The 19,000-nt window shown below is 37.3% G+C and overlaps 2 protein-coding genes across 2 annotated transcripts; both read right to left on the minus strand.

Moving 5' to 3' along the window:
• Nucleotides 1-3,756: 3,756 nt before the first annotated feature.
• LOC139189486 (uncharacterized) lies at nt 3,757-7,391 on the minus strand. The gene is made up of 3 exons (XM_070808443.1): nt 5,915-7,391; nt 4,468-4,670; nt 3,757-4,092 (listed from the first exon to the last, which is right to left on the minus strand). The coding sequence occupies exons 1-3, from the start codon at nt 7,389-7,391 to the stop codon at nt 3,757-3,759; spliced, it is 2,016 nt and encodes a 671-aa protein (XP_070664544.1).
• Nucleotides 7,392-16,631: 9,240 nt separating this feature from the next.
• On the minus strand, nt 16,632-17,192 carry LOC139189487 (uncharacterized). The gene has a single exon (XM_070808444.1). The coding sequence runs from the start codon at nt 17,190-17,192 to the stop codon at nt 16,632-16,634; it is 561 nt and encodes a 186-aa protein (XP_070664545.1).
• Between the last annotated feature and the right edge of the window lie 1,808 nt (nt 17,193-19,000).

The raw sequence follows: 19,000 nt of genomic DNA on the forward strand, positions 1-19,000 counted from the left end.
GAAGGTAATCAATTCATATTGCAAGTATGTACATGGTTTCGAATCCCCCCTAACTAAGAGGGGTTTAGTTCCTCATACTCATAAAACAAAGATTAGTGAATTGAAACATTGAAAGCAAAAGAAAAATTACACCTAAAACGTTCCAGCAATCCTAAATCGAATGGCAAGCACGTCCAAGGGCTCTCCTATTTCCTCTTTGTTGTGGCACAAGGGTTGGTGGTGAGTTTTGGGGGTTATGGATGGTGTAGAAGTATAGAATTGTGTTTAGGATGGATGTATGGTGCGGCAAGAAGTGTTTGGGTCAGAAACTATGGAAATTGATGAAGGATGGGCACGGCAAGGAAGGTTGAATGGTTTCTGGCGTGAATGGGGGTGAATGGCTCGTTTGTGGCTGCAAAAAGGAAGTTTATTTAAAGGATTTCAGGAATTAAAACCCTAGGTTATTTAGGTAAATAGAAATTAAGTCAAAAGCTTCTAGAAATAGGAAATCAAATCAGAAACTTAAAGGAAATTGACTAATAGGTGCGGCAAGGGCATAAAACACAAAAGGAATGTGTTTTAATGCAAGGAAATAGGAAAGAACCCTCTCCCTTGCACGGCAAGGAAGAGGAAAGGTCAAGGGAGGTGCGGCATATGTTTTAGGGAAGGTAAAGTGTCCTAAAATTGAAGGGAAAAGGGTTCTTTTGCACGGCAAAGGATGGTGAGAAAGGGAAAGGTGCGGCAAAGGTCCATAAGGGTTCTAGGGCCTTTGTTTTGTGTCCTATAATGCATATGAAGTCTTCAAAGTGGCTGGAACATAAGGACTTTTAGAATTAGGAAAGGTCAAACCAAAATAGGAAACCTTAGCTTAACTTTCCTACTTCAAGTAGGAATCCTTGTTGGAGTAGGAATCCTTGTTCTTCTAGGAATCCTCATGTGAGTAGGAATCCATCTTCAATTAGGAATCCTTCGTTGATTAGGAATCCTTACTTCATCAAATCTTCAATTATGTCCATTCCTTTTGCTCCAAGCATGTGATAATCATTCCAAGCCCAATTTTGCTCCAAAAGGCACCAAATTGCATACTTTGCCCTTAGAATTTGAAAACACACAAAAGTGACTTTAAACACTAAAATAACTAAGGAAACACAACATAAATGCACAAGAACAAGCCAACTTAGTCGCATAAAAATGCTCCTATCAAATTCCTTCACACTTAGCGTTTGCTAGTCCTCGAGCAAAACAAAACGAACTCAAGAAAACAAAACGAAACATAACAAACAAAACACAACCTAAACCTTCGAACGTTTGCCTCAGGGATTTCCAATGCACATGACATGTTAAAAATCATCATCCCCACATATTTTAGTCATCTTCACACTTAAGCACATACTTAATCATAGTCACCACTTCCTAGTGCACAATTAACCAATTAAAACAATGTTTTGAATGTAGTAACATGCCTTAGAGAATGCCCTCAATTCCTTACAAGGTATGCACTCAATTTTCACTTAGATTTTCTAACTACACACCCTATACTAGTTATATGTGAGAAGATTGATGTAAACATGAAAACGAACGCTCACATATATGTATAACAAAGGAAGCAATTTCTAGAGTTAATAAGCATGTTTAAATATGATCTCATGAATGGAATGCTATTACTTAGATGCGAGAACCAGTGACACTATATGCTCATACCAAATTCAAACTCCACAAATTGAAATACACAACACTCAAGATTGAAGTCAAGGGTTGTAACGGGGCTAAGGGTGTTGGCTAACAAAGAAAGGTAAGGGATAAACAAAGGTTCTTTAAGCAATAGCAAGCAAAGCAATGAAATCAAAACTTAGAATTCACTTTAGAATGCAGAAATCACTTTTAGACATAAAGGGAAGATTTAAACAACTCTTAGGGTCAAATTCAACTTGTTGGACCCTTCCTTCAACAAACAATACTTTAGAACTCTTTTTCACATCTTTTCAACTTTTTTTTTTCATACTTTTCACACTTTTCTTTTTTTCTTTCTTTCTTTTCACGAATTTTTCTTTTCATTTCTTTCTACCCATACCTATGGCACACTAACTCACATGAGAAACACTTCCCCCACACTTGTTTTCTGCCATACATTAATCAAAAGGAAATCAATTTGAATCATGCTTTACTATGCTTCAAGAACAAGGGTATGGATGGTCATAATCTAGGCTAGGTGAGGATAACGTGGGTTAACAAAGAATGTAGGCTAACAAGGCTCAATGGGGTTAACTTAAACATATAATGAAGTAGGATACACGGCAATTTGGCTGTGGTGGTGGTCACTACACAACTTCATCTTGAATATGTGTTATGCAAATCAATACCATGCTTTGAATGAAATGAGCATGAGTTTTAGCATTTGGAACTAAATAATGAAACGCCTTCTAAGTAGTAACCAAGCAAAGAATAATGAGATCATGCAACGACTTTAGAAAACAATAATGCACAGATTATCAACTTTCCAAATAAATGTTTAGGCTCAAATCTCACAAGGTTGTAGCGTTAATTTGAGTTCCTTCCTTCAAGAATGTTACAAAAACTGATTTTTCCTTTATGATTACATGTTAATTCATAAGTTATAACCACAACCAAGCATAAACAAAGAGTAAATCAAACTTTCATCCATGTTAACCACTCTCTTTAATAGCCATGTAATTACAAACCAAATCCTCATCATTGTGTTGGAAGGTACCCTAAGACGCAAACAAACACACAAAAACAACTCTTTTTGGGTTTTTTCTAAACAAATTTTCAAATTTTTATGAGATTTTCGGATTTTTAAGTCAAAACACACTAAAACACTCCAAAACAGCTTAAAAACACTTAAAAACAGCAAGGAACAAGTCCATAAGTAATGGGTGATAAAATCCCACGAATTTGCATAAAAAACACTTAGTTGCCCCCCATACTTAAATCAAACATTGTCCTCAATGTTTCAAGCATAAAGTTACACAAAACACAAAGAAACCAACAAACAACAACTTAAATAACTAAACAGGGCAGATTAGAAACAACAACAAAGAGAAGGGTTTTAGGAATGCAGATCTGGAATTGGAGTGATTCCTAAGGCTTCCTTTGTTGAATGCATGGGTTGCCTCCCAAGTAGCACTTGCTTTAACGTCTTGCAGCCGGACGAAGAACATGTTCATTCCCCCATTGGAGCCCACGGCATGCAGTGGGATCTCCTCCACGACATGCTCAACAAAGTTCTCATAGTAAGGCTTCAATCGATGTCCATTCACCTTGAATTCTTGTCCAGTTTTCAAACTTTGTATTTGGACTGCACCATGCACAAAAACATTAGTGATAACAAATGGACCAACCCACTTAGAACGTAACTTACCTGGGAATAAACGAAGACGGGAGTTAAATAGCAACACTTTCTGCCCAATGGAAAATGTTTTGCCTCTAATCATCTTGTCATGGAACGCATTGGTCTTCTCTTTGTAAATCCGGGCATTCTCATAAGCATCATGCCCAATCTCATCAAGCTCGTTCAATTGGAGCTTTCTATGATTTCCAGCCGTGTCCACATCCATATTGAAGGTTTTGACCGCCCAATGTGCCTTGTGTTCAAGTTCCACGAGTAGATGGCATGGCTTGCCATAGACTAGCCGAAATGGGGACATACCAATGGGCATTTTGTAAGCCGTTCTATACGCCCACAATGCATCCTCCAAACGCAAGCTCCAATATTTTCTATTTGGCCTAACGGTCTTTTCCAAGATTTGCTTGATTTCTCTATTCGAAACTTCGGCCACTTGTTTGGGGGTGATAAGGTGTGGAAACCTTATGCATCACATTGTACTTTTTGAGCAGCGCCTCATTGGTGCAGTTGCAAAAATGAGACCCACCATCACTTATTAGCACTCTAGGCATCCCAAATCTAGAGAAAATGTTAGATTTAACAAAATCTGCAACAACTCTAGAATCGTTAGTTCGGGTGGCTTTGGCTTCCACCCACTTCAACACATAATCAACTGCAAGTAAAATGTACGTAAAACCAAAAGAAGTAGGGAAAGGACCCATAAAATCAATACCCCAAACATCAAAGATTTCAACAACAAAGATGGGTACCTGCGGCATTTGATCTTTTTGGCCTATATTACCTGTCCTTTGGCAGCGATCACACGTTAAACAAAATGTTCTAGCATCTTAAAACAAAGTAGGCCAATAAAAACAACATTCAAGAACCTTAAAAGTTGTCCTTTGGGTGCCAAAATGACCCCCACATGCATATGTGTGACAAAAACTTAAAATGGAATGAAAATCTGATTCATGCACACATCTTCTTATAATCTGATCTGGGCAATATTTCCACAAGTATGGGTTATCCCAAACATAAAATCTAGCATCCTTCTTAAGTTTATCACGTTGGAATTTGTTTAGGGTGCTAGAAACTTGTTTAGTCACCAAATAATTCACCAAATCTGTATACCAAGGCTCACTTACCTTAATGGACAAGAGTTGTTCATCTGGAAACGTTTCAGAGATGGGAAGAGCCTCCTCTTCACGCACCAACCTGCTTAGATGGTCGGCAACTACATTGTCACTCCCCTTTTTGTCCTTAATTTCGATATCAAACTCTTGAAGTAGAAGCATCCAACGAATGAGTCTAGGTTTAGCTTCTTTCTTTGTGAACAAGTACTTCAAGGCTGCATGGTCAGTGAAAACAATAACTTTAGTGCCAATTAAATATGATCTAAACTTATCTAATGCAAAGACAACAGCCAAGAGCTCTTTCTCAGTTGTTGAATAATTTAATTGAGCATCATTTAAGGTACGAGAAGCATAATAAATAACATGTGGCAGCTTGTTTTTCCTTTGACCCAAAACAGCCCCAATTGCATAATCCGATGCATCACACATGAGCTCAAAGGGAATGGTCCAATCTGGTGGAATGATGATTGGTGCCGAGGTAGCAAGGTTTTGATGTGGTTGAATGCTTCCTCACATGCCTTGTTGAAGTCAAATGGTGCATCCTTTTGAAGGAGACGGCAAAGGGGTTGTGCAAGCTTTGAAAAGTCCTTGACAAATCTTCTATAGAACCCTGCATGCCCAAGAAAAGAACGAACCTCTCTAACCGAAGTTGGAGAGGGTAAGTGACGTACAAGATCTACTTTAGACTTATCTACCTCAATCCCATGTTCAGAAATTATATGACCCAAAACTATACCTTGTTTAACCATGAAATGACATTTTTCCCAATTGAGAACAAGGTTAGTTTCAACGCATCGTTTTAAGATCAAACTGAGATTATGCAAACAACCATCAAAAGAGTCACCAAAAACACTAAAATCATCCATAAAAACTTCAATAATTTTCTCAACATAATCAGAAAATATGCTCATCATGCATCTTTGAAATGTGGCAGGTGCATTACATAAACCAAATGGCATGCGACGATATGCAAATGTACCAAAAGGGCATGTGAAAGTGGTTTTTTCTTGGTCCTTGGGTGCTATGACAATTTGATTATAACCAAAATAACCATCAAGAAAACAATAGAATTTATGACCCGCTAACCTTTTAAGCATTTGATCAATGAATGGCAAAGGAAAGTGATACTTCCTTGTGGTGGAATTGAGCTTCCTATAATCAATGCAAACCCTCCAACCTGTTATGACACGAGTAGGCACGAGCTCATTCTCTTCATTTTTCACCACTGTCACGCCAGACTTTTTTGGAACACATTGAATTGGTGAGACCCAATGGCTATCCGAGATGGGATAAATCACTCCACAATCAAGTAGCTTGATAATCTTCTTTTTCACAACTTCCATCATTAGATGGTTAAGACGGCGTTGAGCCTCTCTAGTTGGTTTGGCCCCCTCCTCAAGAAATATGCGATGCATGCAAGTGGTAGGGCTTATTCCCTTGATGTCGGCCAAAGTCTAACCTATGACAGATTTGAACTCCTTCAAAACACGAACAAGTTTTTCTTCTTCTTGGGTCGTGAGGAATGATGACACAATGACAGGTAAGGTCTCTTGTTCCCCCAAGTAAACGTACTTCAAATGGCTTGGTAATGGTTTTAGTTCAAGGGTAGGTGCCTGAATTACTGAAGGAAATGTTTTATCAGTTGAAACGGGAATTGACTCAAAGTTAGAAAGCTTACCAACATGCTTTGGCAACGATTCAAGGGCAGCAACCATTTCACTTAGTTCCCCACACCATGGCACGGCATTGAGTCCTTCACACAAGGCCACGGCATAGAGTTCATCACTTGAGCCGTGGGTTAGCATAGGGCTTGCTGTTTTGATTTCCATTCCTCTTGTAATGACTCTTTCAAGTGCATCATCCTTCAAATCGTCAAAATATCCCTGCGCCAACGAATCAACTATATCAATAGCAAAACATGAATGATCATCATTAGGAAACTTCATAGTTTCAGAAATATTGAACTTAATAACTTCCCCATCAAATTCCATCGTTAATGTGCCATTGTACACATCAATCTTAGTTCGGGCAGTTTTCATGAATGGTCGTCCAAGGAGGATGGGCAATGTAGGAGAATGGTCTAAGTCTTCCATGTCAAGGACGTAGAAATCCGCCGGAAAGATTAATTGATTTACCTGTACCAAAACATCTTCCAAAACTCCTTTTGGATAGACATTAGATCTATCGGCCAATTGAATAATCACACCATCCTTTTTCAACTCACCAAGGTTCATAGATGCATAAATTGAGTAAGGCATGGCATTAATAGATGCACCTAAATCTAGCATGGCATGTTCAAAACGATTGTTGCCAATAACACAAGAAATTGTAAAACTACCCGGATCCTTGCATTTAGGGGGCAATTTACGTTGTAAGATGGCTGAGACATTTTCACTTACCTTTACAACCTCCTTGTTCGAAATTCTTTTCCTAGTTGTGCAAAGTTCTTTTAAAAACTTGGCATACCTTGGCACTTGCTTGATTGCATCAAGGAGTGGAATGTTAACTTGAACTTTCCTAAATGTATCTAGAATGTCCTTTTCAGCTTCCTCGTTCTTTGTTTGCATGAACCTACGAGGAAAAGGTATATTCAAAGGAATAACATTAGTAGAACCCGAATTGGACACATTCTTACCTTTGTTGGACAGATTGAGTGGTGTTGGTGCTATTGGAACTTGCGGCAAGGATGTTTCTATCTTTGCCGTGGGTGGACTTGCTTCATTCTCTTCCATTTGCAACATTTCATCCTCCTTGTGACCTGTTTTTGATGAAGAACCTGCCTCAACCTCCTTGCCACTTCTTAGGGTGATTGCTTTGGCTGATTCAAACCCTCCCTTTGGATTTGCAATGGTGGAACTAGGGAGTCTTCCTTGGTCTGGAAACTGTCCTACAAATTCAGCAATCTGCCCAATTTGTTTCTCTAGTTGATCCACCATTTTGTCTTGGCTTTGCATTGCTTTGGTTTGATTTTTTTGCCCTTGAGACAAATTGGTTAGTAACTTAAGAAGTGTGTCATTATCCAAAGTGTTACCTGAAGTGTTTGGAGCAGATTGTGGAGGAGCTTGTGTAGGTGCGTATGGCTTGGTGCCCAGGGGTTGTTGCCTAAAGCCTCATTGTTGATTGGGTTGTTGTGACTCCCTCCACTTGAAATTTGGATGGTCTCTCCAACCGGGATTATATGTGTTGGAGTATGGATTGTGTTGGAAATATGCCCTCAAAGTCAATCTTTGGAAGAAACCTTTTAGGACAATGAATGGATGTATAGATGATTCTTGTACTTCAAATGGCAAAGATACTAATTAGGACTATCTCAACACACGATATATGTCCTAAATAGTGAATCCATGGACAATGGATTGATGGAAGAAGTAATCTAATGATGTTAGACTACAGAGACCTTCTTCACATAACCATCATGTCCAAAAGGTTACTGGTTATAGGATTGTCGGAGGGATACTGACAATGCATAGACCGGTACATACTATGTTCGTTTCAATTGGAAGGATGGAAAGTCTCGTACCATTCGTGTAGTGACACTAAGACAGGTATGTAGGTGCTCATTAAGGGAATGAGTTCACTGAACACAATCGAACGAGAGTACTTGCATGGAGGTCTACTCACATGTCAAGCAAGTAACTCTAATGGTTGGAATAATGTAAGTAGTCATTTGACTTGAGGCATCATAGTTGTCTTGTGTTTAGCTAATCATCTTCTCACCCTTTTGGTTATTCCTTCATCCTTCTCACTACTCTAGTGGGTGAGGATCTTTAGAGGTCTTCAACTTTGGAGACTTAAGGAGAACTATTGAGCACTCATTCTAACAAAGTGGAGGAGGCAAGGAGGGAGGCTAGGCTCAAAGAGTTCCAACAACAAAGGGCTTGGAGGTGGTCCATCCTTGGTCTAAAGTCTAGATCAAGAGGTATAAAACTACTCCTACACTTTGTTCTTCAATAAATTGTTTTTGATGCATCATACATAAACCTATGCATCTTGAAGGGGATTTGCATGACTATAGCCTTGATATTATTTGATAACATGCTTCCGTTGCTTTCGTATATAAATTTTGAATTGTATATGCATGCTAGTCACTAGAAATCCCACATGAAATCTCCCAATTTTCCCTTCAAGTGGTATCAGAGCCAAAAGTTTATGTTTGATGTGTCCTTTTGGATTTTATGCATATGGGTTTTAATTTTATGTATGACATGTTATTGCTTCATTCAAAGTATGTTTATCTTTTGTTTTTCAAGTGTTGAAAAATATGAATCAATAGTTGAAAAGATATGTATGCAAAAGTGTTTTGGATGCATGAATGAAGATTGAGTTTAGAACAAAATTTTGGGGTTTTGTTCCAAAAAGGGGGCACGGCAAAGGGGTTTTTTTTTGGCTAAGTGTTTGTGTTTTATTTTGAATCACACACACACACTTTGAAGCTAGAAAGAATAGATCTTGTCACTTTTGTTTTTGGGTTTGAAAAAATCACCAAGAAAGTACAAATCTTGAAATTGTTTTCATGGTTTTGTTCTTGGTGTTCATGGTTTGGTTTTGGTGAAAATGGTTTCATTTGTTTTTCATACATCGTTTTGTGGTTTTGGATGGTAAACTTACCATCCATAGCTTTCCCAAAATTTATTAAACCCTAGACTTGACTAGGTGAATTTCCATCACCATTACTCTAAAGTCCTTAAAGCCTAAGTCAAGTGACAAGTAAAATTTGGATTTTTCTACTTTATGTTGATTTATTGCAATATGGGTGAGACCTCCCATCCCTCTTAATGTGGCCGGCCACCCTAGTGGATTTATCCACTTGTTGGGCTACTTTGTAAATTTTAAAAAGTTGATAATACTTTCAAGTATTTACGGTTTGACCCCTAACTTTTTGTATTTGCATTTAGGCTCCTACTAACTAAAAATCTAAAATATTTGATTTTAATTTTGTTAGTTGTTTAAACTCATAATACTATTATGCCCATATGCACTAAATCTAATTGTTTATGTTGCATTCCAATTGATTATTTAATGTGATTAAGTAGTTAGAAAAATGGTTAACTATGGACTTATGCCTTAAAACGATAATTGAGCTATGAGAAAGGGCGCTAAACTCAAATTGTTTGAACCTTGGGAATGTGTTTTAATTACTGTTTCAATTGGACCTTGTCATGATGGACTTTAATCATTCTCTCCCTCTTAGTATGTAATTTGTAGGAATTGGTACAAATCGGTTTGTAATTCTTATTACTTCTTAATCTCTTTTAATTGGTTGATTCCCTCTAGTACTAGACTAGAGTTTCTTTAACTATTGGTAAGGAGACATAATTAAAAGAGGGTTTTGACATGAGATTAAAGATTAAATGGGTCCAATGCCCTAATTAGCAATGAATGATTGTCTTTCATTTCTAATGGCTCAATGAAAAATTGTTTTAATTGGATTGAAAATCACGTAATTAAAATGACACAACCTCCCCGAGTTCTTATTCAACAATGTTGGCTCGTTGTTGCAATAACCCAATAAGTCCATGGTCATCCAAGAGCCTAAGATAACTATAAGTCCAATTTCAAAGGAATGCAAAAACCGTAGTAGTAGTAGTTACTTCCAATATTTGAAAAAATTCGTTTTTGATATTGATTTGTTTTTCTCAAAACAAATAGTGGGAGTATCATACGCTACTAAACTATAATGAATACAATTAGTAGTTATATATATCTCCAATATTTTGAAAAATGTTTTGATATTGATTTGTTTTATGAAAACAAATAGTGGGGATATCATATGCTACTAATTTCATTAACTTTGGACTAGTAGTTATAATAGGACACAATTTATTTGAATGTGATTAAATAAATAAAAATGATGAGACCTTAAAATCCCTCAACCAACAAACAATTTTAAGTTGAAAGCGGAGAGGTGCTATTGAACACTTCTTCGTGGCCTTCTACCATGGTAGGCTCCAATCGTTTATGATTTGTACACCGCCTTCACCCTATCATGGGGAAGTGCAAAGTGCATGCTTATACTTAGGAGGAGTCTATATAAACATTTGATGAGGTGAAGGTAGGCAACGAGTGTGGCCAACATCGTATCATTGTGAGGTCATACTTGAACCCCTATCTAAACCGGCATGGTGGGTCGAAACTTAACTAAGAGAAATGGTGCCAACATCGTATCATCGTGAGGCATTGTTCTCTAGAGGCCAAATAGATGGGTAATCACAAGAGGTTGTTGTGAATGGGTAAGTGTACCCTCTCATTATTATTTTTGCTAGCCGACATCATATCATCGTGAGGTGGGCTTGGTAATAGTGAGCCTCCCGTAACCCGCTAGGAGCTTTCTTTGAAATCTCCCGGATTCCATCTTGAGGGATATGTAATTTGCCAAAAATGGTGGGTGGTGTCATTCGGTTTAAAGACCCGAATCGTTTGACTTAATCGACAATCAAACTAATTTATTTTATTGTTTATGTATTTAGATATGGTTGGAAGTACACTCGCGAAAATACTCGACAAACATTGCCTAGAGGGGCACAATTTCCCATCATGGTATCATAATGTCAAGATTCTCCTAACATTGGAGAAGATTGTTTACGTGCTAGACAAGGCTCCACCTCACATACCTCTCGGCCCTGAGGCCACTGAGGATGAACGTGCTAAGTATGACAAGCACGTTGAGGATGAAACACAAGCCAAGTGCTATCTGTTGGCTTCCATGAATGAGGAGCTACAGAGACAGCACGAGGTCATGGACAGTGCAGCTTCCATCATACTCCATCTTACGGAGTTATATGGTGAAGGGACGCGTAACCGTCGCTTTAGCACTGTTAGTGAACTTGTGAAGACCAAGATGGTCCAGGGGGCCCAGTGCATCAAAATGTACTGAAGATGATAGGACTCATTGAACAATTGGAGAACCTAGGTACTCCACTTGACGGGGAATTGGCCCAGGACTTCATTTTGGCTTCTCTTTCTGATTCATTCTCGCAGTTCGTTATGAACTACAATATGAATAAGATGGATAGTACTCTCTTTGAGTTACTAAACATGTTAGTAACTGCCGAGAAGACTATGAAGAAAGAGAACGTTGTAGGGACTTCTGCAGTAGCCTACAACAAGCCATCCTCTTCCAAGGCTAAGCCGCAAGGCAAAGGCAAAGGGAATGAGAAGAAGTCTCCCACTCCTAAGCCGCAAGGAGGAGTGAGGAAAAAGAAGGCAAATGAGCCCAAAGGGACTTGCCACCACTGTGGAAATGAGGGGCATTGGAAGAGGAATTGCAGGTTATACCTTGCAACTCTTAAGGACAAGCCACAAGGTATGGTTTATGTTCTTATCTTCAATTCTAATTGTTAGATCTTCTAAAAATTTATATTTTATATAAATGGCTAATCACTTGTATAATTGTATATAGGTGGAGGAGCCAAGTAGAAGAGGAACAAGCAAAGAAAAGTGTGGAGAAGGGTTCGGCCACCATGTTTTTTGCTTACTACTTAGGAAGTTTGTTAGGCATTTAAAGATAGTCTTTAAACTTTCTTATTTTGTTATGAACTTATTAAGTGGCTTCATATGATGGAAGACCACTATTAGTGCCTAAATGTATGAAGGTATTTAATTAGTCTCTAAATGTATAGAGCTAATTCTTTTTGTATTAAACATTATGAATGTATGAATTATCATATTAATGTAATGTGATGAATGCCTTCTAATATATTATTTCCTTAAAGTAGTGTTATGAATTGAATATTGTCTTGTAGTATCCTAGTAGAGATACAAGAATTATATCAGTTATTGTAATGTGATAACCAAACTTTAGACTTATCTATTATGGATAGATCTCACGTGTTGGACATAGAAGGATACAATGAATCTTTAGATTTGGTTCCAATTGTCTACTTATGAGTTCTATATGGATTGACAAAGGTCTAGAAATTCCTTGATGAAAAGGAAGATCACAGTATAATGATATAAGTAATAAGAAAAACGTTTCTTATATGATTATCACTTAAACCACAATAATCAAGATCACTCTTGATTCAATTAGTAGTTTTGAACAACTAATTAGGCATTCTTAAAATTGGTTTTAAAATGTCAAATGTGTTAGTGATTAAACCAAGAAAGAAGTGTCTAAATCTATAAAATGTTTAAAGACTTTAGACACTTAATAACGAGACATTAACTTAGTGAAGATTGAAACAAACGAGCTTGAAAGGTTTTAAAGCTACTACACAATGTCCTCTACCCGTATGCTCCACGTTTATACATTTTGAATGTATGAAGTGATTTCTCATTAAAGTCATGAGAAATAGTGGGAGGTGTGAAAAATGATATAAACTTGAATATGATTGGTTTATAGTTGTCTAAAGAATAATAGTACTTGACTATTATTAAGAGTTTGTAATTTTAATTGTTAAAGGACTCAAGCTCTTCAAAAGTTAAAATTCTATGATGTGTAACATTCTAAAGAATAGTCTTTGAATGTTGGTTTCGTCAACCTAACATAAAATGGTTATATGTTGGGAGTTGTCCATCATTCTCTTTTATGAGAACAAGCTAATAACAAAGCGTATGGACAAATTTGATGAAACAAAAGGGAATAGTTTTAAAATGAGTCACAACATATGGTTTAACAACAAGACAATCCAAATTCAACATCTCATGTAACTATAACGCTCTATGTAGTTTTGATAAAGAATTATATCAACCACCTAGAAGGAATGGTTGAGTTTCTATATCCTTAGTAGGAGCCATGCTTCCACTAAAGACTTGGATAATTCTTATATGACTACATTAAAGGTCTTAGTATGACTAAAACTTGGAGTATGGTGTATGACACCATATGATTTAAATGAATAGACTTGATAAAGCAAGTCACACATTTCAAATGGAATTACTTGAGAAGGAATTCTTTTGTGTATGTTCGTTTAAATAACTTGTGTTAGCTAGCGTTGTTGATAGTTTCAAAATTGTTAAGACATCATTAATAAGCTAATGGATCTCAATGATTGTCAATAGATCCAAGACAAGTTAGTGGGAGCAATATGCATTCAAATCAAGAAAATATAAGTGTTAAGTTTTTGAATGAATGCTAAGTTACAACAAGCCTAGTGGGAGTGATGTCATAATTTGAGCAACAAGATATGAATAAAGTCTATTTGATAGACTTGATAAAACATAGATGTTACTCGAAAAAAATGACAAAATGTGACACGGTCAATTTTAAAGTATAGACTTGAAATTGGACTTATTGATATAACAAGGCTATTTCAAGGATGTTATTTGGGGAAATTAAATCTCAAATGTTGAAGATTTGAGAAGGTGTTTTCCTATATGATAGAAAATCACTTTCATAACCCTTATAATGAATGTGTCATAAAATCACAAAAGGGACACATGTATGGACTTGTGAGATGATATCCAAAGGTGAAAAGCCACAGGGGTTGTCACTTTAAGATATTACTATAGCACAGGATCAGAACCATAGCAACTGATAGAGTATTATTGCCTTTAAGAAAGGAACATCAGAGTGGGACTCTGGAAGCGTGCATTCACTTAGGTTATTAACCAAAGTGAAAAATAACCCATTTTAACAAATGGAACTTCATAATAGATGAAGTACTAATCATATGAATGTATTGTTAGTATTGTACTACAATGGTCTCAAGGTTGGAGCAAAGTATGTATAAAGTATACAAACGAAATATATGGCGATATATTGTTTTAGAAACTGTTTCAAAAGGTGTTTTGAATAGAAGGGGTTCTTATAATACCAATGATTGAATCCAAACCATAAGGTCGTTAGTTGGACACTACGACGTAATGGGGCGATAGCTCAAGCCATGGAATCAAGGTCTCATCAAAGTATTTGAACACAAGAAAGAGACATCATCAAATGTTTTAGAAACATTTGATAAGTAAATCCCTTTTAATTTATAAAAAGGGATTAATACATAACCAAGTTAACCTACGAGCATAAGCTCACTCAACTAGTATCTATGAGATACACTAGTGATTGACTTTAGTGCAAGTGGGAGATTGTTGGAAATATGCCCTGAAAGTCAATCTTTGGAAGAAACCTTTCAGGACAATGAATGGATGTATAGATGATTCTTGTACATCAAATGGAAAAGATACTAATTAGGACTATCTCAACACACGATATATGTCCTAAATAGTGAATCCATGGACAATGGATTGATGGAAGAAGTAATCTAATGATGTTAGACTACAGAGACCTTCTTCACATAACCATCATGTCCAAAAGGTTCCTGGTCATAGGATTGTCGGAGGGATACTGACAATGCATAGATCGGTACATACTATGTTCGCTTCAATTGGAAGGATGGAAAGTCTCATCCCATTTGTGTAGTGACACTAAGACAGGTATGTAGGTGCTCATTAAGGGAATGAGTTCACTGAACACAATCGAACGAGAGTACTTGCATGGAGGTCTACTCACATGTCAAGCAAGTAACTCTAATGGTTGGAATAATGTAAGTAGTCATTTGACCTGAGGCATCATAGTTGTCTTGTGGTTAGGTACTTGATCTTTAATTATGTCAAAGTCACTCCATCCGCGGGTGTCCGCGGCATAGTTGGGGTTAAGCCACTTAGTCATGGAGGCAAGTGAATGCGCAACAAGGAATCTCTAATCCTCGTTAAGAGAGGATGAATACTCTAAGATATGATTCGGGAATCTTCAGCCGAAGTATCGAGCGTAATAAAGGAAAGCGTTCCTATACAACTCAAATGAATCATATAAGAAGGAATAATCACATTAGGGGTTTGACATAATATATCCATACCCTAGTAATGTGATTGAGAGTATTGTTTTAGAGAATGATCGAATTACATTGTAATTCCAACTGAATAGGTTATCCGAACAAATTCTACATTAACTTGGGTAGCCATGATATATGGTTAGATGTCACTCATGACTTGTGAGTTCTTCTAGATGATTAAATGTAGTCGTCAAAGAAGAAGGTGAATTAAAAGTAAGTTTTAATTCACTAAGTGATTGGATTAAAAATAATCAATTGGATTGGTGCCAATCACTTCACTGCCTTGCTAATTAGAACCTAAAATGATTGTTCACCAATACACTCTTGTAGTGAGTAACTAATGGATGATGGAAGTAATTAATTGGATTAATTAAGTGTTGTGATTAATTAGAATGTCTAAAGAAATCATAAAAGCGATAAAATATCGTTTTGGGCTTAAAGAAAAGTTCGGGTCTAATTGGGCCCATTGGGCTTTTATGCAAGCATAGGACGACTTGAAATAATAAAAGCCCAAAGCCCAAACAACACTAAAGGGGCCGGCCAAAGGAGGGAGAGAGAGAGTCAAATGTTGACTTGTTTCTTTTTGGTTATAAAAGGAACTTTATAGCACAAAGTTTCATTAGGGTTTTTTGAAGTGTTAAAACAACAAAAGAGAAAAAGAAAATATCTCTCTCAACACTCAAAGGGCCGGCCACCAAAGGGGGGTTTAGCTAATCATCTTCTCACCCTTTTGGTTATTCCTTCATCCTTCTCACTACTCTAGTGGGTGAGGATCTTTAGAGGTCTTCAACTTTGGAGACTTAAGGAGAACCAAGGAGCACTCATTCTAACAAAGTGGAGGAGGCAAGGAGGGAGGCTAGGCTCAAGGAGTTCCAACAACAAAGGGCTTGGAGGTGGTCTATCCTTGGTCTGAAGTCTAGATCAAGAGGTATAAAACTACTCCTACACTTTGTTCTTCAATAAATTGTTTTTGATGCATCATACATAAACCTATGCATCTTGAAGGGGATTTGCATGACTATAGCTTTGATATTATTTGATAACATGCTTCCGTTGCTTTCGTATATAAATTTTGAATTGTATATGCATGCTAGTCACTAGAAATCCCACACGAAATCTCACAATTTCCTTTTAGATTGTGCCTTAGCTGATTTTGGCTTTGAAATCCAATTGCATTAACGCTTTCCCATCCACCATTCTCAATGAGTTGAGGACACTTTTCAGAAGCATGTCTTTGGATAGAACACACACCACACAGCATTGGTCCTTGGATCTTCAAACGTTCGGCCATCTGAGACACAATGGAAGTAAGATTAGCTAATTGAGATTGAATGTCGGATGAATGTCGGATGTGGAACTTACCTCATTAACTTGTTGCCGTGGGGTATCCCTTTGCCTAATGCCTTCGTATTATTGTGCATTCAATGCACGGTTTGCAATGAGTGTTTTGGCTGCCATGGGTGTCTTATCTACCAAAGCTCCTCCCGCCGAGGCATCTAGCATTTGACGTTCGATTGGTAGAAGGCCTTCATAGAAGTATTGAAGTAGCAACTCTTCCTTCATTTGATGTTGTGGGCAAGAAGCAACAAGTGCTTTAAAACGTTCATAATAGGTTGGAAAGGATTCACCTTGGTTTTGTTGGATGCCACTTATCCGTTTCCTCAAGAGAATGACTCTTGAAGTAGGGAAAAATTTCTCCCAGAACGCTCGTTTCATACTTTCCCAAGATGTAACCGTCCCAGGTGCAAGTTCATACAACCAATCTTTAGCTTTATCCATTAGAGAGAATGGACAAGCTTTCATCTTCAAGATGCTGCCATCAACGTTAACCGAGGTCATGCTCGAACAAACCACTTCAAATTCCTTCAAGTGCTTGTTAGGGTCCTCCATGGACAGCCTATGGAACTTTGGGATGTGGTGCAGCAAGCTAGACTTCAATTCGAACTCCTCGGTCTTGCCTTGAGCTGCCATGTGATATTAAATGCATAAGGGTGCGACATTGTCCAATCCCGAAGGCGAAAGCTCCTTGATTATTTGGTTGTCGGCTGCCATGATTGGTGCTTCCTCAAAAATCCCAACTGTGCCCCTCTCTTCTTCTTCTAAAACTTGTTCTTCAAGGTCAGGTTCATGGCTAGGTGGGTTAGACTCTTGTTGGTTCCTCCTTCTTCTCAAAGTTCTCTCAAAATCGTCGTCAAAGTCCAAAATATGCTCACGTACAGGTTGGGAACTTCGAGTCATACACTAGTACCTAAAAACAAAGAAACAAAACAAATCAACAACTAAGATAGAAAACAAACGAAAATAAAAAGAAATAACGAGGGATTAGCAAAGTTGCTAATCCCCGGCAACAACGCCAAAATTTTGATGCAAAATATATAAGCACACAAATTAAACCGTCTTTTTATCAATTGTAGTAAAGTATGTAAGTAGGGATCGTTCTAGACCGGGGATTAGGAGGGATTGCTAAAACACTTGAAACTGACTCAAAAACGTAAAACAAAGTTTAAAACACTAAACTAGACTCAAAGAATGCAAAACTAAACTCTAAAACACTAAAACAAACCAAAAGACTCAAAACAGCACAAAAACACTCAGAACTGCCTTAAAAACACTTTCTGGGCAGTTTTGAACTCTAACACAAACTTGGACGAATTTGGGTTATAACTTGAATCAAAACACTTAAAAACACAAACTAAATTGATTTCTAACTAATCTAACACTTTAAAATAATGGGGCATTTGGTTTTGACGAATTTGAAAACAAAGAAAACAGATTGTAACTAAAACAGATTTTTAAAACGAATTTGGATGAAACTATGGATGGAAGGCTAGCTAGAGGGTTCTTCTCCACACACGACACACTTGCACATAAACCAATTTTCAGTTGTTCTTTCGATAAATCATGAAACTCAACACCCCAGGTTAATTAGGTCCGCTTAAATTAACCTTCAAGTTCTCCTTAAGTTATTGAATTGGATGGGAAAAGGCATACAATAATTCAAAGCATTCTTCAAAAGTTCTTTACGTGAAAAGCACAATAAATATACAATCAAAGATCATTAAGCATCATGAAAACTATAAGTATTGACGAGGCATTTGTTACTATGATGAGCATGAAACTAGTGCCAAGAATTCATTTAACGGAATCGTTTATAAGCGACCTCCACTACTTGTGAATATAAGTTTGTAACTATTAGGTGAAACTCCCTTATACTCTAGCATCATTTTCATGCATGAAAACTAAGCGTGCACTCTTAATAAACATACAAATAAGTTATCAATCAAGCAGTTAAACAAATTAAATCCACAACTTATGAAATCACAACTGAAGGTAATCAATTCATATTGCAAGTATCTACATGGTTTCGAATCCCCCCTTAACTAAGAGGGGTTTAGTTCCTCATACTCACAAAACAAAGATTAGTGAATTGAAACATTGAAAGCAAAAGAAAGATTACCCCTAAAACGTTCCAGCAATCCTAAATCGAATGGCAAGCACGTCCAAGGGCTCTCTTCTTTCCTCTTTGCTGCGGCACAAGGGTTGGTGGTGAGTTTTGGGGGTTATGGATGGTGTAGATGTATAGAATTGTGTTTAGGATGGATGTATGGTGCGGCAAGAAGTGTTTGGGTCAGAAACTATGGAAATTGGTGAAGGATGGGCACGGCAAGGAAGGTTGAATGGTTTCTGGCGTGAATAGGAGTGAATGGATGGTTTTTTACTGCAAAAAGGAAGTTTATTTAAAGGATTTCAGAAATTAAAACCCTAGGTTATTTAGGTAA

The sequence above is a fragment of the Malus domestica genome, chromosome 11 (assembly GCF_042453785.1).
Source record: "Malus domestica chromosome 11, GDT2T_hap1".
In the NCBI taxonomy this organism is placed as follows: domain Eukaryota; kingdom Viridiplantae; phylum Streptophyta; class Magnoliopsida; order Rosales; family Rosaceae; genus Malus; species Malus domestica.

Excerpts from the sequence above, each read along its gene's own strand:
- LOC139189486 (XM_070808443.1), bottom strand. The coding sequence starts at position 7,391 with ATGGTGGATCAACTAGAGAAACAAATTGGGCAGATTGCTGAATTTGTA. Across the intron at positions 4,671-5,914 it reads GGAGTTCAAATCTGTCATAG|CCTTGAAGTACTTGTTCACA; the intron begins GTTAGACTTTGG and ends CTGACCATGCAG. Across the intron at positions 4,093-4,467 it reads AACAACTCTTGTCCATTAAG|GTACCCATCTTTGTTGTTGA; the intron begins GTAAGTGAGCCT and ends CAAATGCCGCAG.
- LOC139189487 (XM_070808444.1), bottom strand. The coding sequence starts at position 17,192 with ATGGCAGCTCAAGGCAAGACCGAGGAGTTCGAATTGAAGTCTAGCTTG.